Source organism: Egretta garzetta, unplaced genomic scaffold (assembly GCF_000687185.1).
Source record: "Egretta garzetta isolate BGI_Z169 unplaced genomic scaffold, ASM68718v1 scaffold325, whole genome shotgun sequence".
Lineage (NCBI taxonomy): Eukaryota > Metazoa > Chordata > Aves > Pelecaniformes > Ardeidae > Egretta > Egretta garzetta.
The window spans coordinates 2432801-2456530 of NW_009259833.1; the positions used below are offsets into that span (position 1 = coordinate 2432801).

Sequence of the window (23730 nt, forward strand, 5' to 3'; positions counted from 1 at the left end):
GTGACAAAGAGAAAGATAGAAGTATGGGCTCGAAGAGAGGCTTCATAACTGCTTGGACAAGCCCTGCAGATCCCTCTCTTGCTGCCACCCTGGAAGGGCATGGTTGTCCCCTTGGTTCTGTGCCACATCTGTCAGCCTTGTGCAGATGTTTTGGGCATCTTAAGCAGCTCTAAATGTGGTCAAGTGCATCAAACCCCAAGTGTTAGGCAGGATGGTCTATCTCAGAGGGAAACACGGCTGCACTCTGGACCCAGAAGGATGTATAAACCCGACAGGTTTATTGGTGATGGACAAACTGAGCTGCTGGTGTAGATGTAGAGGTGTCTGAGAGCAGATCCTACGTGCAGTTGTGGTTGCAGGGTCCCTGGGTTGGTCCCTCTAGGGTGCCGGGGTCCGTCCCAGTGTGGCTGCTCTCACCGGCAGCAGCGCAGGCGTCCGTTGCTGCAGCTCCCTTCCCAGCGCTCCATGTGGAAGCAAAGCCTCCGGCAGTGGCCATGGTTGCTTCTGCACTGCTGGCTGTCCGAAAGACCTCTTGCTGCAGGGGAAAGGGGAATGGGAGACCTTCTTAGTGGAGTTGGGAACCCACGCGCAGCCCTGCTGGTGTCACTGGCTGAGCAATGGTTGCAGCTGGTAACAGGGAAATTCAGCTGGCTTCATGGTGATGGTCAGCTGTACTTGGAAGGAGCACCTCCCTCCAGCAAGCACCCAAGTCTCTCAACAAATGGCCTAGGCGAGACAGCCAGCTTTGTGTTGGCTAAGTTAGGTTAGCTGAGTTGGGTGAGGTGGATCCCTTGGGTAACATCAATAGTCAGAGAGGTGTGGGTTTGGAACAGATATTTTATCTGTTGGTTTGTTTGGGTGGTTTTGTGACTGGGGGTTTCTTGGTGTTTCAGGGGCTTTTGTTTGGTTTTTTGTTTAAATCTTCCTGTTTTGATAAAAAGGGTTTGTTCTGCTTCTCTTTACACACAGCTGGAACACCAGGTTTGGGATTTCTGGAGGAATACTCTGGTGGATATCCACCATCAACAGGATGAGGAAACCCTTCTCTCTACTACCTTTATCCCTAGGACTTAAGTTACCTAAATGGGAGCATAAGCAGGCTAAGCAAGTAAATCACCTCTTCTTGGTTATCAGGGTTGTTTTCTGTGGAAGTTGTACCACCACAGTCCTAGTGATACCACAGTGACCTTACAGCTGAATGAAACCTGAATTCCTAACATATATATACAAGCAACCAGTGAAAAAGCCCAGCCAGGGGAGATTTTTCTATTCAAGCAGAATCCCAGAAGAAAACAGACAGACAAAAACCCAAACTAGCAGTATTTCCCCCCACTTTTTTTCCCCTGAAAGATGCTTTTTGATTTCCTGGGGTTCGCCTTGTTTTGTAAAGGATGAGGCTTGTATCTTGGTCAGGAGCAGGGCTCAGGTTCCTGGCTTAGGCTCAACATTTCTGGGTGGGTTTTCAGATGGTAGAGAGGGGAGGACGTACAGTCAATGAACCTGGGACACCTTCATCCAGGAACTTCATGGACACCATTTCAAAAGACCATTTGTTCCTTGGAAGCAAGAGACAGGTCAGCCTCAACTTTCTTTGACTGGGGGGCCCTGTCTTGTCCTTTTCTGCCTCGGTGTAGGAACCCAACTTTTCTCTCTCCACAGTCCTGCCGAAACCCCTGTGAGTATTTTGTCCTTACCGGGAACGTCCTGGAGGAGGAGAATGACAATGACTGCAAAGAGCAGCTGGAGGATCCGCATAGCTGAATGTGGGTGGGGGTTCCACCACGAGGAAGAGTGAAGGGCCGTAAAGACATGGAGAAGAGGGAAATCCTGGATTTATAGTGCCTGGGAGGTTGTGTAACGCTCCTGGAGCGGAGGGAACTTTGTCAATCTCAGATGTGTTTCAACATGACAGCAAACAGTTGCACTGGGGTATGCCCGCTCTTGGACACACCATGTTACAGAAAAGAAAAAAGAAAAAGGAAAAAAGAAAAAGGTAAAAAGAAAAAAGAAAAAAAAAAAGAAAAAAGAAAAAAGAAAAAAGAAAAAAGAAAAAAGAAAAAAGAAAAAAGAAAAAAGAAAAAAGAAAAAAGAAAAAAAAAGAAAAAAGAAAAAAGAAAAAAAAGAAAAAAAACCGCAGGGTTTTGTCAACAAATTGCACTGAGCACTGGGGAGTCTGCTACTGCTTGCTGCTGGAGACAGGACGTTGGGGCTGACCCAGTCTGGCTCTTCTCGTGTTTGTAGGCTCAAGCATGTGACATTAAAATCCCGTCCAAGTATTTACAGTATCAAAGTTTTTTTTTTTTTTATTTCCAGCTCCCAGTCTCTGTGTTTAGCACTGAGACAGCCAAGCATGAAAAAATCCAGAGCCTCCTCCTCAGCACTCCCCAACGCACAAAGTTGGCTTGAAAATCATGGGATCCTTAAAAACCAAAGGTCTGTTTGTATTTCCCAGCTTCTAGGCTGCAAAGAGACTGTTGGCCAAGGGTTTGTTTACAGCTGTCAAGAAAAATGGCAATTTAGCATCTTATTCATTTATGTATTTATTAAATGGGAAAGCTGGGCTACCTCCCCGTAATTATCAGGAGCAGGAGCGTTAGTAAAGCTTATGCATTACAGCTCTCCCAAGAAAGCTGGCAGGCTCTCTGGTTTGTACTGGTTCTCCAGGTCAGTTCCAGGAAATCGGTGGAGGTGAGACCCGAGTTTCAACTTTGGAAAACAACACAAAGCAAATAATGAGCAGAAATGTCCCCCAGCCAACAACAAAGAGAGGAAGAGGAAATAAAAACCTTATAAAGATTTCTTTTCACAGCAAACAACGCAGCAGAAGGCATCACCAAGTCTTCCTTTTTCCCTTGCTAAGTCACCTTGATGGCTTTTTATTTGCAGGCTGGAGGCCGGGTAGTGCTGGAAAATGTAAACCTGATGGCCTTCAGGCTGCTTGAACAGAACAAGGATCACCTTCCTCAAACAGTGCAGATAAGGGGCCCTTCACCAGCTGGACTTTGGATCATGGGACACTGAGTATTTAAACAGGGTGTCGTGCGAACTGGCCACATGCAACCTGGGGAAAGAAAATGGGTCTGTAACCCTATCTGCAAGGAGGGATGGTTGCAAGGATGAGTGTAGAACCTCTTTAGAATTGTTGGTGCTTTGCATATCTGCTGGTACAGCTTGGTGCTGTGGGTGGACAACCATGACCCAGCATGGGCCTCTGAGGATCAGCATCTCCAATGTGAGAGATGGTGCAATGGGGCTGGGGCAGGGTTTATCCAGCAGAAATGAGATTGCAGCTCTTGAGCTACAACCTGAGCGGGGAGGAGCATCTGGATGCTCATATGGAGTGTCCTGCTCTGAGTATGTGACCTGATGTGTCTGAACACGTGCGTGCAGGCGGCTCAATGCACCCTAGAGAGGTTCAGCGGGGAGCCAGAGCACCACGTGGCCATGGTGTTCCCAATGATGGGTGGCAAAACGCCATCTTTTATCTCTAGCTCAGCTGCTCTCCCCTGGTGGGAGCAGGACCATCTCAGCGGATGAGCTGTGTCTGGAGCCGTTTGAATGGCGCAGTCCCCACAGGGACAGGCACAAAGGTGGCCAGGATGTGTCCTCCACACCACTGCAAATCCCTGTTCTGCAGCTGCGGTGCATGGGGTGAGTTGCAGAACGTGCCTTGGGAAAGAGAGCCAAAACAAGACAATACCAACATAAACCAGATTTCCCCAAGAAATCCGGGGCAGGAAGTCTCTGTTCCCTGGGCGATTGCTCGGACAGCAGCTGGGCTTGCTCCCTCCATCATGGTCCCTATGCTGTGTTGACCTCAGCCTCTGCTGAGCCTACTGGGGCTGGTCCATCAGCCTCCCGCCCTTTACCGCTCCCCAACCTGCCACCAGATGTTTTTTCTTCAGAGCCCACCAGGCACAAAGGCTGATCTGTGCTTAGCAACACGCTGCACAGAAATTAGCTCCCAAGTGCCTCAGAGGTTTTGAGGCTGTGGAGATCTAGCACTCATGTCAGTCAGCTAAACTGTTAGCCTTTGGGATGCTCTGGGGTACCTGAGACACCCGTGCTGGGTAGGTAGCGGTGACACCAGATCTATGTGCCCTGCTGTGGCAGCTGGAGGTCATGGTCAAGACCCCGGACATCTCAAAGGCATCTAGGTACCTGGTGTGTGAACCACATCACATCACATCGACAGCTGGACTGCATGCTGGTCTTGTCCTGCTGGTCTCACAGCCTGCTACAGCTTATTTGCTCTCTGAGTAGAAAAATATTTCATTTTATATGATCTGAATCTGCAAATCGCTGGTTTCTCCCTATTTTTTTTTTTGCAAAATGCTGTTCTTTTCCCCATGGCAAAGAGACACAGCACACCTTGTGTCTGCACATCTAAGCTCTGCTCACCAGCTGCATGGCCCCATCCAGATGTCTACTACACATGGTCCCTGGCCCATGCCCACATCCAAACTGCTGATAGAGATACAGCCTCTGAATCCAGACCCACTTCAGCTTCCTAGCATGCCCCTGGAGCTGGGCTGTGGCAGGATGATGGTGCCTTTCACTCCACAGGAGGTGGAGGAGCAGCTATGTGAGCGGCTGAATACGACCCCCCTTCCCCTGCACGGGGGTGAAGGAAGAACCCAGCATGCAGGTGGTTGCACTGGTTTAAATGGTATTTCTGGGGATATAAGGGAAATCCTGGATCTAAGGGGCTTGCCCGAGGCTATGAGATCTCAGGCTTCCTCAGGAAGGAGCCCATCTGACCAGCACACAGCTCAATTTACAGTGGCATTTTTAGGGCAGAAGCAGAGGATTTCGTCTCCGTCTGGCTCTGCCAAACAAACACTGACCTGTTGCCTGGGAACAGCAAACAAATTCCAGCAAGGGGGATGTTCATGCCATGCTTTGATGAATTAACATTTCCAGTTATTCATGACACTTGTGCTGGTTGACAGACCAGACGTGAGGGTAGGGCTCTACCCTGGCTGTCCATATGGCTGCAAAGACACAGGGTGTACCTCCAAAGACCCAAAATATACCTCCCAAGATGTCTGGATGACTTCTGTGTCTCCCTTAGGAGCTGTTGTAGGTCTTCTGGGGTAGTACTGAAGAACCCATATTTTTGTAGCCATCTAAGCTCTGTCTGGTACAGGTAGCTGGAGTTAAAGTCTCAACCAAGCCTTTCCCATAAAAGATCTCCTCCTCATTTGGCTTTTTCCCATGCAGGCAAAAACTTAATGTCTTTTCAGAGCAGATGACTAATCTGATTCAATTCTCACCAGCCTGCATCTCTTAAGAGATGGTAGACTTCATCTCTTCATTTCTTCTGCTATTCTGGCTTCCCCCTTTAGCTTATCTGATGGTTCTTTCTACTCCTACATGCAGTCCTGCAGGTAACAGGTTGTATTCGGATGAATTCCACTGACCACATGTTGGTCTACGCTCTGGGAAACATTCCCCATTGGGAAGGACTGCTGGTCACGGGTGGAGGTCATAGAATCATAGAATTGTTTAGGTTGGAAAAGACCTTTAAGGTCATCAAGCCCAACCGTTGGCTGTAGCAAAGGGTCACACTGAGAGTGACCTTTACTGAGTGCCTCAAACAAGGATATTTTTTGCGTTTTGAACATAAAGTGTTGGAAAATAGTGTTTGAGGCCCTGTAGGAGTGAGGTCTCATGGTGAACAAAAGTAGTCAGGTGAGTAGCTCTGTGCTGAGTGGATGAACCTGGTCACTCATCCAGAGGAGTTTAGTGCTTCCCTCTCCCTGGGGCTTGAGGGTACAACGAGCTGGGTTAATTAATTTGAGCAGCATTCCCTATCATACACTTACACCAAAGCATCTTATACTGCTGCTTAAACAGCTCCTTGTGAGCTGTGCTGGTGGCTGGGTGCTGTGCCCCAGATGGCTTGATAGGTCAAGAAACCATGGGGAACAGTTGTGTAGGGTTGGTGGTCTGGAGGGTGCCATTCTCCACCCCCCACCATGTCCTTGATGCTTTCTCTCTCCTCCCTCTGTGTCAGACCAGGTAGCTGGAAGGGAAGTCAGTTCATCTTATTCATCTTATTCAGCAGGCAGAAATGATGATGGATTTTTGTTGCTTTTTTTTTTTGTTGTTGTTGGGTTGTGGTTTGGGTTTTTAAAGCTATTTCCAATCAGATCAGCAAGCAAGGGAACACACAGCCAGGGAAGAGTGGGACCATGCCTTTTAGTAGTAGCAGTCTGCATTTACATTAATGCCAGAGGGACAAAGTTGCCTATAAACTCTCTGAGCATTTCCACCTTCCCTGATTGAAATTTGGCTGGCTGACAGGTCCAAAATGTATAGGGCACAGAAGGCCCAGCAGCTGGCAGTGAGATTTACAAGGTGAGCTACATGAGCCCATACGTTTCACTTTCTTAGGAAACCAAGATATAAATATGGTGGTGAAGCGTCCCCCAGATAAGAGGTGCAAATCACGAACTTTGTGGACGGATGTGAGAAGTAAACTGTTTGATTTGGAAAGGTGCCTTGATTTAAAAGCCTGCCTGTGCTATACGTGTACATCAGTGTGCGTCGGAGAGCCAGGCTGGATCTGGGGAGGAATTTGGCTCTGGGTTCATCCCCGTCTCTGTTTTCAGCAACGGTTCCCAAGCCGACAGCCAGCTCCGGGCAATCCGTCTCTCCTGATGGTTCATCCAACTGCAGGGGATCTCCAGGGGAGCGCTGGCATCTCCCTGCATGCGTTGGTGTCCCGGACCGTGTTATGATGACCTGAGGAGAATAGCTGGGCTGCTTACAGGAGAACGGAGTTGCTCGAATGAATTAATTGTTGGGCCTCTGGTGATGGGTCCTGACCCTGGTGAGGTCAGTGGGAATCTTCCTGTTTGATTCATCACAGCAAAAATGTCATCTCCCAGGGAGGACTTTTCCCTGGGTCTGACCAACGCCTGGGCTAATTGGCATAGCTCTCTCATTACATCATTGTTTTCTTTCTTTCACAGAAATGATTGACCCAGAGAGAAATATTTTACCTGGAAAGGGAGACCAAGAGCAAACTGACAAAGGCAGGGGGGTGTCAAAATTTCATGCTGAAAAAACACAGAAGGGCTGAGAGCAGACCTGGGCAGCTGGTGGATCTGGGCTGGCGCAGCTCATAGGCAGAAAGCTGCAACCAAGCTAACTGGGTTGGGATTATTGCTGGGTGATCACGGAGGAAAGGAGGAGCACCAGAAATGCAATCCCTGGATGAGGAGAACAGCCTGTCAAGGGCAATGGTACATGGCTTTCAGGTCCCTTCCCTACCATGTCTAAAACAAGCAAGGCTGGGCTCTTCCTTGCTCCTGCAGCATTGTGGAAGAGGGATGAGCCTGGGACAGCCTTGTTGGGCTTTGCATTTTCTGGTCTAGCTAGTGGCTGACGGACAGCACATCCCTGCTATGAATCCCATGGGCAAAGGGCTCTCTATACATGTGGGAAATCCCTGCTGCTTTTCCGTGCCCTATTTCTCTGGCCAGCCCTCCCCAGCACCTGTAGGAACCTGGTGCAGCCTGGAAAGGAAGAGTAGATATGGAGGGGCTTGCCTGAGAAAGGCAGACCACACTTGCCTTTATGTCAAACCAGGCAGCTCTTGCACCAAAAGTGATGCAGAAAAGGCTTCCCCCATTGCAACTGTTTTCTTTTGGGGGTGGGTGGGGGGGTGGGGAAATAACAAGACAGGGCCACCCTGCTCTGCTGGGTTGGTGTGGGCTGCTGCGTTCTCTCCTGGTCAGGGGGAGGGTGCGCATCCCACCACCGTGCTGAGCATCAGCAGGAGTCACAGACGGGCACTTGCTGTTCTGTTAAACTTCACGTTTATTGCTTTCAGGTAAGGGGAAAGGCAATTTCTCCCCCGCGGGTGACAGGTAACAACCAGATGCCAAAAGGGGTGATATGTAGTGAAACACTGGAACCATTTGCCCAGAGAGGTGGTGGAGGCCCCATCCCTGGAAACGTTCAAGACCAGGTTGGACGGGACTGTGAGCAACCTGACCTGGTTAAAGGTGTCCCTGCTCCCTGCAGGGGGGTTGGACTAGGTGACCTCTAGGGGTCCCTTCCAACCCAAAACATTCTATGATTCTGTGATTCTATGATGGTCTGGGTGGCCCCGATTTCTTCTTGTCACAGTGTTTCCTAGAAAGTCACAGCGAAAGCAAAAAGCAAAATGTTCAGAAGTCCACGAGTGAATCCACAGCCATGGATGATGCTCCAGGGGAGCAGCAGTCACAGAAAGGCACATTTCCTTCCCCACAGCAGCTCGTTCTTTGCTAGCGGAGCCCACAGCTCTCCACATGCTGCAGTTTGCTCCTTTGGGAAACTTCAGCTCTTTGCAGTGGTGGGTGATAAATTTTTACAACAGAGAATGATGGGTTCAAAGCAGTACCCAGCCAGATATTCACCAGGAATGCAGTTTCCGACTCGGCACAAGCCCCCTTCGTGGTTACAGCTGTCTGGTCCATGAGCATCTCCTGTACAAAGAAGCAGCAAGTGGGTGGGTAGAATCATAGAATTGTTTGGGTTGGAAAAGACCTTTAAGATCATCAAGCCCAACTGATCCCCTACCCCTGCCATCCCACCCCCAAACCCTGGCCCTCAGCACCGCCTCTGCCTGGCTGTTAAATCCCCCCAGGGGTGGGGACTCGACCCCTTCCCCCCCCCGGCTCCCCCCTCCTCTCAGGCAGTTGTAGGCAGCGATGAGGGCTCCCCTCAGCCTCCTCTGCTCCAGGCTGAACCCCCCCAGCTCCCCCAGCAGCTCCCCAGCAGCCTGGGGCTCCAGACATGGGGGTAAAATGCGTGGGGCTTCCCTGGCACCACGTGCCTGGCCAGCCAAGCCAGGACTGCGAGTGTGCATGGAGCCTGGGCATGCACGGCAGCAAAGAGCACAGCAGGGATCCCTGTCCCTTCAGAGATCTGCTAAAAAACCCAAATTGCAGAGCCAGCCTCACTCAAGGATCATTTTATCATGCGGGCTTTGTTTTTTTTCAGGACATTGGCAAAGACTGTGCACAGGAGGACAGAGTGGTTGTTCTTGCCCTACCAAGGAGGCAACTGCAGCCTGAGAAAAGGCAGAAACATTTTCCCAGAGCACAGGGCATCTCCTCTAGGGCCTCTCCAACCAGTCTGCTCCTAGAAAGCCTGGGAGGTGCCCCATTTTCATATCTTCTTCCCTGCTCATTTTTGCATTACCCCAAGGGATTAAATCATGCATTTTGCCAAAGTGTCTCACTCACTATCTCATCCAGCAACCTCAGGGCACCTTTCCCCCTCAGTACCTATAATATTTTGACTTGATGACATAGTGAGGAAAGATTATTCCTGGTCCCAGATACCTTTGTTTACCACCCTCGGCTTTCCTTACCGTGACCGGTCAGGGAGATGAAGATTAAAATGAACCAAAGGATCCCCATTGCTTTGGTCCCACTGGAAAGTCACAGGGCTCAGTGTGAGATTTTGCAGAAGCCTCTGCGTGCTGCTGGCATGCTGGATGGCATCCGGGAAGAGGGAGGGAGCAGGCAGGAGTTAATTATATTCCAGTCTCGGGAGTAACATTTGCGGCTGAGAAACCCTCCGTGTCGTTCTGACCTAGTGCTGCGGTTCCAGATAATGTTGACTTGCTTCACGTTCGCTGGTTATCGGCTTCCCCAAGTCGTCTCATTGGCATTGGTGTTTTGGACTGGGAGATTGCCAGCCACAGGCAGCCCGGTGGAAAAAGGGGCTCAGGGGGGTCCTCTCCTCGTCACCTGCAGCCAGCAAAGCTCCCGGGGAGCTGATGGGTGGGAGGGTGGCAAGCTGGAAGGAAAGACTCCTGAGGAGCTGCAGGGAGGAGAAGCATGCAGGCTAGGAGCGATTCATCTTTTGCCTGAGCTCCTGTGAATATATTCTCCAGCTCAAACCAGGGTGTGATTTTTTTTTGTCCTGCCAAAAAGGCTATTCCAGCTTTGGCTTCCGAGGAATTTGGGAGGCTTCATTCCTGAGTGTGATGAGCACCCAGCACTGGTGGAGGAGGTAACTGGTTAGCTCAGCAATGCACCCCTTGGTGGTAATGATGTGATAGATACGCAGCTCTTGCTGTAAAATCAGCCTGTGATATTCCAGCTACCCTCGCCTGGCTGCTGACTGTTTGCTGCCCCTTCAGCTGTGCTAATACAACAGTTTGGGTGAATACATCCTAAACTGGGTAGTTGAAAGATTGAGGTTAAAAATTCCCTTCCCCCTCAAAAAATGTCGTTCAGATGCACTTGATCATAGAGTCAAAGTTTGCTGTCCTGGATCAGCAGGCGTGAAAAGTTTCATTTATGCCCCTTGAGATGCCTGGGTATTGGGGATTTCTGCATGAGTGGCAGTGGCAGACAAGACACTCTGGAAGCCCAGCACAATACCCTGGGTCATCTCAAGTGACAGCAATGTCCAGCCGTGGGCAACTGAGTCTGGCCCTAAAGCCAAGAAGGACAAAAGACAGATTTCATCTGTCTCTAGGCTCAGATGGATTAAAGCATCTTGTTCAAAGGTTGACCAGTCCTGATCTAGGGCAGCCAACTGCTGGCAAACCCCTCATTTTCCTTCTCCACTTATTATTCTCAGTACTCCATCACCCCATGGTCACCTGCTGGACCAGGAATAGGTCCAGCCACCCTCTTGGAGTGAGAACTAGTCCCTTAGGAGCGGGACCATTCCCATGGGTCTACAACAAGGAGCTGGTCTGGGACCTTTACACAACTGTTTGCACATCATAGGGTTTGGACTTGCCCCTCTGAGCTACGTGGTGGGCAAACCTGCAAGGCAGGTCTGGCAAAAGAGCTCGAAGCTGTGGACCATTTTGTGCCAAAGAGATACTGATCTCAGAGGAATGCAGAGTCAGCAGGCAGCCTGCCTAAGTCTGATAATAATTTCCAGGTTGGCCTGCTCAGGTTTTGCAAAGCAGAGGATTTCTCTACCTCCCTTCCCCAGGCCATTTCTCTGGGCGTGCTGCTTTTTCAGTGCATTTCCACTCCAGCAGAGGGGTGTAGGCTTGATTTTTCCCTCTAGCCGCCTCCCAAGCAACATTGCTCCCCTCTCCTCATCCTCTTCCTGCCTTATAACTGAGGACAAAGCTTGGCTGGCCCTACACTTTGCTGTGTGCTGTATCCTCATCTCCCTCCTGTGAGGGTGAGATGTACCTGATCCTGGATGGGTCGCAGGACTGCTTGCTGCTCCTTGCTGTCTCTGAGACTGGAAGGTGTGTGGCCGGTCAGGACCCTCTGCATGGTGCCCCACATGCTGCCCCGCTCACTAAGGATGCAGGGAAGGATGCATGTTGTTTCTAACCCTGGAGCTGAAAGAGCTTTCTTGCCTATGGCACCTGACAGTGCGGATCAGGTCAGCCTTGCACGGAGAGTTTGGAGGGTCTTTTGTGATCTGAAGAGGGTGCACATCTGGACATCTTTTGTGTCTGAATGAGGGGACAAGAGCTTGCATGGAAGGGGCAAGACATATTGCAGTCTTGCCAAAAAAAATGAACGCCTCACTTCTTTGCTTTCAGCCTGTGTGAAATGATCACAAAATCCCAGAATCCTAGAATGGCAAGGGTTGGAAGGGACTTCTGGAGATCACCCAGTCCAACCCCCCTGCTCAAGCAGGCTCACCCAGAGCAGGGGGCACAGGACAGCGTCCAGGCAGGGGTTGAATATCTCCAGAGAAGGAGACTCCACAGCCCCCCTGGGCAGCCTGTGCCAGGGCTCAGGCACCCTCAAAGTCAAGAAGTTTTTCCTCACATTCAACTGGAACCTCTTCTGCTTCAGTTTGTGCCCATGGCCCCTTGTCCTGGCTCTGGGCACCACTGGGAAGAGTCTGGCTCCGTCCTCGTGACATCCACCCTTAAGATATTTGTACGTGTTGATGAGATCCCCTCTCAGTCTTCTCTTCTCCAGGCTGAACAAGCCCAGCTGCCTCAGCCTTTCCTCATAGGGGAGATGATCTAGTCCCCTCATCATCTTTGTAGCCCTCCTCTGGACTCTGTCTAGGAGAGATTTGCTTTTTGAGACAGCCATTCCCAAAAGGGACTTGTCCCACTGATAGCGCACACATACCCACAGCTTTTTAGAATCAGTTAAAAATCAGGTTTGAGGGGACGTCTGCGGTCCATCCCCCTGCCTAAAGAGTGGCCATCTTAAAATCTGCATTCTCCCTAGGAGATGTACATTATCGATCTACAGTGCACCATACATACACCATGCACCGGTGGATTAGCTAAGCACTATGGCTGTTAATAGCTTCCTCCCTGAGTTCCTTGGGTCATAGCCTTCTATGATGGCATGACCGGCTGGGTAGACAAAGGGAGAGCGGTGGATGTTGTCTACCTTGACTTCAGCAAGGCTTTTGATACTGTTACCCCATCTTGATGCTTGGGGGCTATTCCAGCTCAGGGACAGGACAGTGTCTTTGTGTTTGCTGAACTTCAGGAGGTTCCTCTTGGCCCGTTCCTCTGTCTCATCCAGGGTACCTCTGAAGACTAATCCTGCCATCAAGGCCGTGAACTGCTTCCCCCCCCTCTGGGTTACCATTACCCGCCGACTTGCTGACGTGCCTTCCGCCCCTTGTGCTGGTAACTGATGATGCTGATGCTGAACAGGATCGGCCCTGACGTTGTTCCTTGAGCAATGCCACCTCTGCTGAGAGGGACCTGGGAGTCCTGGGGGGCAATAAGCTGACCATGAGCCAGCAATGTGCCCTTGTTGCCAAGAAGGCCAATGGTATCCTGGGGTGTATTAAGAGGAGTGTGGCCAGCAGGTCGAGGGAGGTTCTCCTCCCCCTCTACTCTGCCCTGGTGAGACCCCACCTGGAGTACTGTGTCCAGTTCTGGGCTCCCCAGTTCAAGAAAGACGAGGAACTCCTAGAAAGAGTCCAGAGGAGAGCTACTAGGATGATAAAGGGACTGGAGCATCTCCCCTACGAGGAAAGGCTGAGAGAGTTGGGCTTGTTCAGCCTGAAGAAGAGAAGACTGAGAGGGGATCTCATCAACGCATACAAATATCTTAAGGGCGGAAGTCAAGAGGACGGAAGCAGTCTGTTTGCAGTGGTGTCCAGCGACAGGACTAGGGGCAATGGATGCAAACTGAAACACGAGAGGTTTCAGTTGAATATGAGGAAGAACTTCTTCACTCTGAGGGTGGCAGAGCACTGGAACAGGCTGCCCAGGGAGGTTGTGGAGTCTCCTTCTCTGGAGATATTCAAAGGCCGCCTGGGTGAAGTCCTGTGTAGCATGCTCTAGGTGAGCCTGCTTTAGCAGGGGGGTTGGACTAGATGATCTCCTGAGGTCCCTTCCAACCCTTACGATTCTGTGATTCTGTGATTCTGTGATGTGGTGTGGACAAGCGCAGCTTCATAGCATGTGATTCTGCCCGTGGCTTTCCACATGCAAGCACACAACTGCTTCGCTCCAGAGTGGAAATGGGGTGGAAATGGTTATGAATGCAGTACCGACAAGCCAGTTCCCAACATCTCTGTGCAAAGCAAGGGGTCCACGTCTTAGGACAGATGCACTGTTGTGTTAACTCCAGGGGTTACTAATGCTAAATTTTGTAGCTGGGCTGAGGAGAAACATTTATTTTTGAAAACAGGGGCAGCAAAGGCAAAATACTCAGTGCCAGGGTTTTGAGGGCAGTAAGCAAGTCTTTACTTACATGGGTAAGCAAGATCCTTTCCACCTCTTTGGCAGAGTAGGGGTATACACTTCAATGAGCCCCTCCTTCTGTACCTAGATAACCCCAGTCCATGGAGAGCAGCCAGCGATGACTGCGTGTGTCCTAGGAAGGCTGGAGGAAATTGGTGCTGGCTTTAAAACCACCTCATGACATAGCAGTCAGTGGATGCACACCATCTGCAAGACTGAGCGTGGCCCTTCTCATTTGGCATTGACCCAGGATCTTCTGAGAAACGATAAACGCTTGGCTGGACAGTTGCAGCCGCTGGGACCTTGTCCTCCACCAGTCTATGTGGCTGCTGAGCCGTTTCACACCCCCAGGTCACTCCACGTTTCGGGTTTGCAATGTGCATTTGTGGGTGGGTGAGTTGCTTTCACAGGAGGGTTTTCAGCTGTGGTTATGGTGACCTCGGTGTGTCCCTCGATGAGTTTGGGAACCGTGCAGACCGTGTACTCTTTCCTGTGTGCTTTATCTGCACACAAGCCCCAATCTGGAGCTAACAGAAGCCTTTTGATTCTTTGATGACTTATTTCTGATGACATGTCAGTGAAATCTAGCAAGGCATTAACTTGCCAGGTACAGTGCCTCTTTCCCCTGTACTAACGTTGAGCATTGCTCTCCTTCGTGACTCAAGGAAGCTAAGATCTTGCATAAACGAGCAAACAGCTACAAACTGCCACCACCCAACCAAAATCAGCTAAAACTAACAGAAATAAAGTGAGGAGAAGAAAGAAAATGAAACTAAGGCTCAATGGTGAAAGTCCATTTTTAAGATGTAGGATGACTTAGGTCTGATTTCTGATCTAAACTTTCTGGATGCCTCTGTGCTGTTGTTTGGAACTGGTGTCCTAGTTCCCTGGTGTCCTGGACTGGTGTGAGGACAGTATTGTCACATTACCTCTGGAAGAACCTTTATGCTCAACATGGGAGTAAATCACACTTCAACCGATGTCAATTCACCTCCAAGTCTCAGGTGAAAAAGTGTCCTTTAGAAATGAATGAGAGACAAGCAAGATATGCCAAAGCAAGGAAGGAATTTCATTATCACTGTCATTATAATGTTGATTACGGACACGGGAACATTTCTTGAAGAAGATCCCAGGTTCCCATGGCCAACGTAGCATAGTCACCGAGTCCTGCATGGGCACATCACTGTTCCAAAACACTCAGGGAGGTGAGAAACAGGTTTATGGAGACACCAGCCACGTGTCAGAGGTCCGGACAAGAAAGGCTGACTCTGGTGTGGTAGTGGGGGTGTATTTACATATGGGAAAACTCAGTGGGAACAGAGACTAAAGCCCATTCATCATCTTCACTTGATTTCAGTGGGTCATGCTGTAGGCCATGAATCAGGTTATTTCATGAAAAAACAAAAAAAGTGGGTTTTTTAAAAATTCTAATTATAAAAAAATACATTAATCTTCTCTCATGCAACTTCCCTTTATCAAAGCTTGGACTCCTTGGATATAACTTTACTGGTAAACAAAACAGGGAACGACACAAGCACTGGGAATTGATCATCCAAACTGTGAAATGCTTAGCATATCCCTGGAAAGGTTTGTGTCCAGGCTAACTATTTCTCTCCCAAACAATTGCCAAGTGTCTCTGGGATCAGGGATCACTTCCACCAGGCAGTCTGGATGTAGCCATCTGTTTCTGGAGGAGAAGAGAGGATGGACATGTCCAGATTATGATATTTGGCTTCAGGGCTAGAGAAGAGGCTCTGAGACTGCTCAGTTTACTAGAACAGTTGCAGCAATTCAGAGAGTGATTTGGCATGAAAATATACCGAGTTTTCTGAGGGTGAGTTGCCAGTTTGGAAGATATAAAGGTTGGGGAAGACCTGGGCTCTGTCCCCAGCTTGCACGGACTGGAAATACGATCTTGGGCTTTGTACAAGTTCAGGGCTGCACATGTGCCCAAATGCTTTGTGGAAGCACAGCACAACTGTTGGCCCAAGGGTACTTCTGTCCTCTGGTTATTTGTGCATCTGGGGTTGATTTGCAAATGATTTCCCTGTTATCTTCCTTCCCATCTTCTGTCTGATCTAAACATGTTCATTGATCCCGATCCCTCCAAAACACCATCCCCCACTCCAGAAAAAGGACAAGACCACACTGACCATTTACTGGCATAGACCACCCAGCTCCAGCACCATAGCCTGGCTTTGCATATTTTGCAAACGTAGCATAGCCTCAGAGACAGCCAGAGCAAGCCCAACATTTGCTTTGTGTCCCAAATTCAGTAAAGTGCCTGAGGTGTAGTGTGTGTTGGGACTTCATCCTTGACATTTCCCAAAGGCTTGTCTGATGCCTACACCTCTAGATTTTGAGTTGGATTTGTGCTGGGTAAAGACCACTGTGGATGTAGACATGGGGGGTCTGAAAGATGGTGAGATGTGCAGGTGCTGAGCAGTGGGTGGCCAGATAGAAACACCGAGGCCGTTAGGATTTTAAAATAAATTCTTCCCGGAAAATAACTTGCAATGGCGCTAGGGAGAGGTGAGGGGAGGGCGGGGAGGGGAGAGGGGGTTGGAGAAGCAAAGCTGGAAGAGCTTCCTACCTGAAAATCCTTCTAGCAGGAATTTCTTTTAATGAAAGCAGAGCTACTATGTTTTTCAAGCCCAATCTAAAGCCTCAGGACAGCTCTCCAATGGATGACTCCTTGCCAACTCCGAATCTTGCTCTGTCTGCAGCATTTTAGCGCCTGTTGATAACGGGTGGCAATCTCATCTTCCATGTAATAGCAATTGCACCTGAGGCTGCTGGACCAGCTCTCCTGGTTGGGAGCATGACCTGTAAACAGGTCAGCAGGGCACTCAGAGCCACCACTACTGATTACTTAAATACCATTTAAATCCTCCTACCCTGGAAAAGCCATGTAACTCATGGGGAGGAGCAGGCAGTATTCGTGTCTGGCGTGGGGTATGATGAGGGACATCTGGATATCTGAACACCTGCATCAGTGGAGAGGTGGTTCCTGGCTCATTAAACTGTCTGCTTTCCACAGACCGTCAAGGATGTGTCAACAAGGTGTTTTTCTCAACTTGCATCGAGCTTTGGAAGAGCCGCTTTTGTTTCAGGTCTGGATAAAGGCTTGTGTGCTCAAACCCATCTGACTTTTCCAGCTGTGCCAGCTGGCTCTCTCTGTGTACAGACCTTGCTCTGCTCGTGTCACTCATGGTGAAATGGTGGGGTGACCTGAGAGCAGCCTCTCACCTGCAAGCTCCCCCTGTGCTTCTCTTCTTTATTAGCCATTTCTTTCAAGAAAAAAGCTTAATTGTCCTCAGTCCTGTAAAGCATCCAAGTATAGCAACAACACGGTACTGGTAAGTTAGATTAGGGTGATCAAGAAGACACTAACAGAGATGGCTCTGCAAGTAGATGCTTCCTTTTGATGACTCCTCCCAGGGCATGATGTCTGGCATGGGGGTGAGCCAGAGAGCCAGGGACAGCAGCTTCCTACAGACACAGTTGCTCTCACAGTTTTCTCAGAAAAACTCAGTTTCTTATGAAATGAAAAGAAATTGGCTTCTCCTACCCACTTCTGAAGCAGACAAACCATCTACAGCATTGCTTCTCCTTCCACATCTTTCTGTTCTTGCTCATCCTGCCCAGACTCCTCCAGGAAGAGCTGCTAAATCTCCTAAAATAACGCGGCTCAACTTGTGTAGGCAGACCATAAGCCTGGGCTGGCATCTACTACATAATGCTTATATGTTCGGGGTTTTTTTTCCTCCCTTGAGATTTTTTTTCCCTCGTGTATAGTTACATAAATTTCCCTCCCTCTTCTCTAGCAAAAAGTACAAAGGGCAGACAATAGTCAAAGCCAAAATGCTTAAAAAAAATCTCAAATAATTTCTAAACCTTTCCTCCCCTTTGATACTCCATCCTAGGTAAAAAATGTGGCTTCCCGAAGGGTTCTGCTGTTCCCAGCTGCAAGCCACGCACGCTTGCCTGCTTTGTGCTACAAACTCAGGGAACACCCACATAAAATACTCCTTGAACTACCAGCAATAGACATGGCAGAAAACACCCTTAGAGATATGAAAAGAGTGCAAAGAATTTCTTACAGCATGAATAATCCTAGGACAAAATGAATTAAATTAGTTTGAACACCTGATTGGAGATCTCACTTGAAGAGTGTTCATCTCCAGTTGCTAAGAATCCCTGTTAAGCTCTTGGTTGGTTACCTAGGCTATCACATGGACACGTGATGCTGCTATGGAAACAAAGTTTTCCCATTGGCAGAGGTCAATATCACTTCACTTTATACATATATACCTTATACCTTTAGAATGGAGGAAAAAATTGTTAGACCAAAGTCATCTCACCTGTCTTAATGCTGGCTGACTAAGAGGGAGGTCACTCTTTGGTCAGCGAGGGATGAGTGGAACGACGCCACCAGCGGATCTGTTCCTCTCTCTGTAGACCAGAAGAGCAGCCTAGGATGACTAGGATGATGGTTAACACACTGATTTAGAGAATGACCTTTCTGAAGCGTGTGGTGGGGTCGTGAACAAGCCATTTCCATTAGTTCAGGCCAGCGGAAAGGATATCTCAGCTGTTGAGAAACAGGATGGTGGAAGTTTGCTGCTGCAAGGGGGTTTCTGTCCTGTGTGGGAAGGGTTTGAAATCCTCCCATCCAGGGAAGGTGCTACAGCTTGCACTCCGAGGGTTGTTTTTAGGTGGCTGGGAGATGAATGCCACCCCTTCTCATTTTCCTCTGCAAAGACTCAGCTACTCAGCCTTCAACCAGATAAATGAGAAAGCCAGCAGTCATGTCTGGGAGATGCTGACCACATGGAGATGACACGGGGAAGCAAACACTTTTTTGTCTACATTTTGAATGAATCTTCTGCAGTTACTAAATTCAAACTTACCACAGAGGGAAGCGCAGACTGCATAAAATGGTTCTAGATAGACAGTTTTAGATAGATTTGCCCAGTCACACATGAAGACGTCCCATAGGTGGGACCTGTGCTCAGGTGGGTGCAGTTTATTGATAGAAATAGGGAGGTGGGGCAGAGCAGTTGGCTGGCATCCTGCTTTGCTTTGGAGAACGGGAGTTGAATAGTGTAGACATGTCCTGACCGTGCCAGTTGGACAGTCCTTGTTTCTGTCACTTTAATAGAAGGAAAAGACATCATCTTTCCTTCTAGTAGGAAGGAAAGGAAGGAAAAAAGGAAGATAGAAAAGAAAGGGAGGGTATTAGGAAGAAAAGGAAGGAAGGAAAGAAGGAAGGCAGAAGAGAAAGGGAGGTGAGGTTTGGTTTGTGAGGGGCTATAGTTTCCAAGAATGTCACAGCAAAGTTTCTGTGGATTTTAGTGTGTGGGTGTAATAGGGAGACATTCTGCCTCTTTCCATACATATATGACTGTTATACCTATTTATTTAATATTTTTGCTTTTTTATATATAAATAAACATGTCACTTCTAGTTAATTATGCACTTTGCCTGTTGAGAAAACTAGACATCTTCTCTATAACACTAGGAAGAAAACTTGGTTGTTTTCTCGTCCATGCATTTCTGTGGTTTTCTGCAATTCCATGAGGTCTCCATTACACTTCCGTGCAGCACTTCCATTCTCCGTAAGGGCAAAATCCCACTTGTTCTTGCAGACATTTGATTTCTGGAGGTACACAATGACCCCCCTCGTCTTGACAAGTATGGAAGTTTGATGTCGTGTCTGCAATGAAAAGGATTTAAATCAAAACAGAAAACATGACATCACCGTCTGAACCAATATATTCAATTCATACATGGAAATATATACCAGTTCATACATGGAAAGTGTCATGAAGTTCTGGTTACTGTGTCTCCAAAAGCAAGGACACAAAGAAGGACTGTGGGGGTCATCAGAGCACGTCTGTAAAAAGAGGAATTTGTGACCCACCAACTTGGATAAGAGACAACTGAAGGAGGGATATTGTAAAGGTATGAAGAAGGTGGATGCGGAATGACTATATTTCATTTGCAGTACAGAAGTAGGTGGTAATGAATTAAATTATGAGGGAAGAGGTTTTAAAACAAACAGAAGGAATTCCTAATCTAGGAGGGAAAAATCTAGTAAGAACTTTTAAACACAAAGATGCTTAAATCTGAAAGTCCCGAGCTGTGAATTCATGAAAGCCAGGAGAATACATAAGAACATGTAATTACATGGTTGTGGTGTTCGTTAATAGTCATTTTACAGACACGGTATAGAAAAATCCACTTCTGGCCATGGACAGATGCAGGATGCTGGATCAGATGAACCTTAGGTCTGAATAGCACAGCATAAAGCCTCTATGGACTTAATCATATATGTTGACTATTGAGGAGCTCCAAAAATAAGAAAGTCCAGAAAAGATTAGATAAATTTACAGGGAAGAGGTCAGCTGACACTTATTAAAATAGCAGTGTAGATGCAGTCAGCAGTCCCCCAACAGATATATCAAGGAAGGAGGACTCTGTGTGGACCACAATTTTTGTTTTCTTTCCCTGGGCATCTGTTCTGTTAGAGACAGGACATGGGGCTATGTGGTATTTGGCCATCCCAAAACGGCAATTCTGGTCCTGTTCTCCATGCTGCCATTAATGGAAGAACAGTCAGGTCCACCTTTGTAAATGGGAAGAGGTGTCTTAGGCCATTCAGAGACAGAGCAAGAGTGTGTTTTGCCAACTTTAGTAACCTCCTCTCCAGATGTTGCCTGCCTGGGCGGGGTTTCCACACATACCTATACAGCAGGTTTTCTGGCGCCGAGAGCAAGTTCCAAAAGCAGCAAATGGCTTTGGGCAGGATTTTGAATGGAAGCAGAAACCGTGGTATCCAACACAACGTAAGGTGTCTTTGGGCATGCCGCAACCTACAGGAAGAATGGCATTCCCAGCTGTGCTTGTAGGATCAGTCCATTTCTCACGGTCTTCCTCCTGCTGAAAAAACCCCATGAACCCCAATTAGGGGGTTGATACAAATACCCACAAAGCCCAAGGCAGCTTTTCAAAAAGTTTTGGGACCTTACAAAACTCCAGGGAAGGCCTTTGTACAACTGGAGAAAAATGTGGCTGTTGATGACAAGTTTTTGAAGCTATCCTGGTCATGCATATTGTAGTGGGTGGTGACAGCCCAGACACTGGATGCTTCTAAGCTCTAGGACTGCAATGCTGCAGACTGGTCATGCAAGGGACAGCATGGTGGTCATATGTCCTGAGATGTACCTACAACTTAAAAAAAATCAAAAGCTGGGATCTGGCTCAGTTAACAGGGACAAGAGGTTTGCCCAGTTCCTTCCTTCTCTGAAAGTCTTACTTCAAGGTGGGGAGTTTCATTAAGCACGAAGGAAAGCTAGGCTGAAAGCACAGTCAGTAAATGAGTCAGTGCAGAAGAGCTGACGAAGGGGAACCAGCATATTCAGAGGGCTTAAGTAAACTTCACTGGTGTAGTTCAAGTTCAGTAATACAAGGGAACACCTCTGCTGTTCTACTGTACACAAAGGAGATGATTTATGACCCTGGGGTAAGAAGAGGCAGATGATTTCCATGGTACCATCTTCCAATAATGCCACAAAGAGGCATAAAGAGACTTCAAAGAGTCATAAGGAGCCAACACGTGGTAGTGGCTTCTGTGGGGAGGTTCTGGTTTGACATCTTGTCATCACAGGTTAATTTTTCATTTCTGCTTCTAGACTGAGAAATAGGGAACAGCTCTAACGAAAGGAGCTGAAGAGCATGGAGGAGTACAGCCTGCACCGCTGCACAAGCTAGTTGTACCTCCTACACAGGCAGACTCCAGAGTGGGTCTTGCCCCTTACCTGGTACAGCTTGGAGGAGGAAGAGGAGAAGAGCCATGAGGCAGGAGAAGAGCTTCATGGTGGAAGGTCTCAGCTGCAGTGTGGAGACAGAGCCACAACACCAGAACCTATGAGGATGGGAGAAGGCAGCACTCTTGCATTTATAGGGCTGTGGGAACAAACCTGTCTGTCCAGGGGACCTTGGCAGTGGGGAGTGCGGAAGGCAACGAGTACAGCTTGACCGCTGCACATGGCTAAACCTAAACAATGGCAGAGGATCACAAAAGCAAGCGGAGAAGTAACTATACCTCCCTGCCCGGCCACTGGGAAGGCTGCTTCTCAATACCAACCCACCCAGAGGGCTTCATTACTCATTATCTCCAAAGGTCAGTGTGGTTGGTAATGGACCACCCAGAAAAAAATTAGCCATGGTTTTGGTGGGAGAGAAGGCACATGGGAATATCAGAAGACTGTTGATGACTTTAATATACCAGAGGGTCCAAGGTACTGCTGCAATGTTTGCAATCTCCATTGGTGCAAAGAAATTTTTTTTTGCATCATTTCCCTAATTGAAAAATAAAATTTGAGCCAACTAAACAAACAGTTTTCTTACTGAAAATATTAGTTGGTTGATATTACGGACTCAGTTCAGTTGCTCAAATATATAGGCCTCCTGTGGGGTCCCCTAGGGTATCCAAAGAATTTCTACTACCTGGTAAGACACAGGACCTCTGAGACAATCTGCATACAAATAGAGGGGCAAATGGATGGCCATGTATATGGCTTATTTAAAATGGCACTGGACACTCACTTGTGGTCAACTGACTGAAGCTCGATGGTGGGGGTCAGTGCTACACACAGGCACCAAGAAGTCGGCATCTACAATGGATGTGGCTGTGTGGGAATGAGGTCTTTAATTAGTGGTTCTAGGACTTAAATCACCTGTTTAGCTAGAGTGGGACCTTAGGAGCCAACACATGTGCAGAAACCTGCATTCTAGATACTTGTACTTAGCTGGCCAAGTCCAGAGCTAAGAGCATGTAATGTCATTAAAGATGCCTCAGGGATCCCACCTGGCCTCCAGCTGTACCTCCATGAAGGTGCAGATTCTCCCTAGCACAATATCACAGAATCCCAGAATGGCAGGGGTTGGAAGGGACCCCAGTAGATCACCCAGTCCCACCCCCCTGCTCAAGCAGGCTCACCCAGAGCAGGGGGCACAGGACAGCGTCCAGGCGGGGGTTGAATATCTCCAGAGAAGGAGACTCCACAGCCCCCCTGGGCAGCCTGGGCCAGGGCTCGGGCACCCTCAAAGTCAACAAGTTCTTCCTCACATTCAACTGGAACCTCTTCTGCTTCAGTTTGTGCCCATTGCACCTTGTCCTGGCGCTGGGCACCACTGGGAAAAGTCTGGCTCCATCCTCGTGACACCCACCCTTGAGATATTTGTACATGTTGATGAGATCCCCTCTCAGTCTTCTCTTCTTCAGGCTAGACAATATCTGCCAGCCCCAGGCAAACACCAACATTTCTAATGTCATGGGGCCTCTCAAATGGCTCTAGTCAATATGTGTTGGCAACTGGGTCAGTTCCCAAATGTTCTTCTCAGTTGTGGAATTCTGGTTGTGGTCATTTTGTAGAAAAAAAACAAAAACAAAAACAAAAAAAAGAGAAGGTTGTGGAATCATTTGTAAGGTCCTGCTTTGTGATGTAATGATCAAATGGTTTAATACAAAATAAAGCACTTCTAGTAGCAAGAAATCCTATTCCAAAACACCACTGTGTAAGCCAGGAGACCCAGGCTACTGTCCCTACTCCAGCAGATGTATGATATTTTTTATACCACATACAACAGGGTGAAGGAGGTAAAATGAACATTTTTCCTTAGTACGTGACAGTCTGAAAAAGAGCACTGATGGATTTAAGTACCCCAGGGAAAACCAGAACTGGGGCTAGGTCTCACATGTCCTAGCCGCAGAGCTGTCAGCTAAAAAAAAGAAAAATAATGTCCTCTTCTCCAGCAACATTGTATGAAACAACCCTGAAAAGCCTTTCTTCCACATGAATCGCTGCAGTGAATGCAAGCTGCACCTACAACTTGCCTTGGTGTAACAAAATCCAAATTATCCTCCCCCTCTACTCTGCCCTGGTGAGACCCCACCTGGAGTACTGTGTCCAGTTCTGGGCTCCCCAGTTCAAGAAAGATGAGGCACTCCTAGAAAGAGTCCAGATGAGAGCAACTAGGATGATAAAGGGACTGGAGCA

General features: G+C 48.3%; 1 protein-coding gene across 1 annotated transcript; it reads right to left on the bottom strand.

Annotated features, from left to right (window-relative positions):
- Positions 1-19254: 19254 nt before the first annotated feature.
- Positions 19255-21544, bottom strand: LOC104127264 (gallinacin-11). The gene is made up of 3 exons (XM_009639919.1): positions 21487-21544; positions 20413-20541; positions 19255-19382 (listed from the first exon to the last, which is right to left on the bottom strand). The coding sequence occupies exons 1-3, from the start codon at positions 21542-21544 to the stop codon at positions 19255-19257; spliced, it is 315 nt and encodes a 104-aa protein (XP_009638214.1).
- Positions 21545-23730: the final 2186 nt, after the last annotated feature.

Coding starts and splice junctions, on each gene's coding strand:
- LOC104127264 (XM_009639919.1), bottom strand. CDS start 21,544: ATGAAGCTCTTCTCCTGCCTCATGGCTCTTCTCCTCTTCCTCCTCCAA. Junction 20,542..21,486: donor CCTCCTCCAAGCTGTACCAG/GTAAGGGGCAAG, acceptor TTCTTCCTGTAG/GTTGCGGCATGCCCAAAGAC. Junction 19,383..20,412: donor CCAGAAAACCTGCTGTATAG/GTATGTGTGGAA, acceptor TTTTCATTGCAG/ACACGACATCAAACTTCCAT.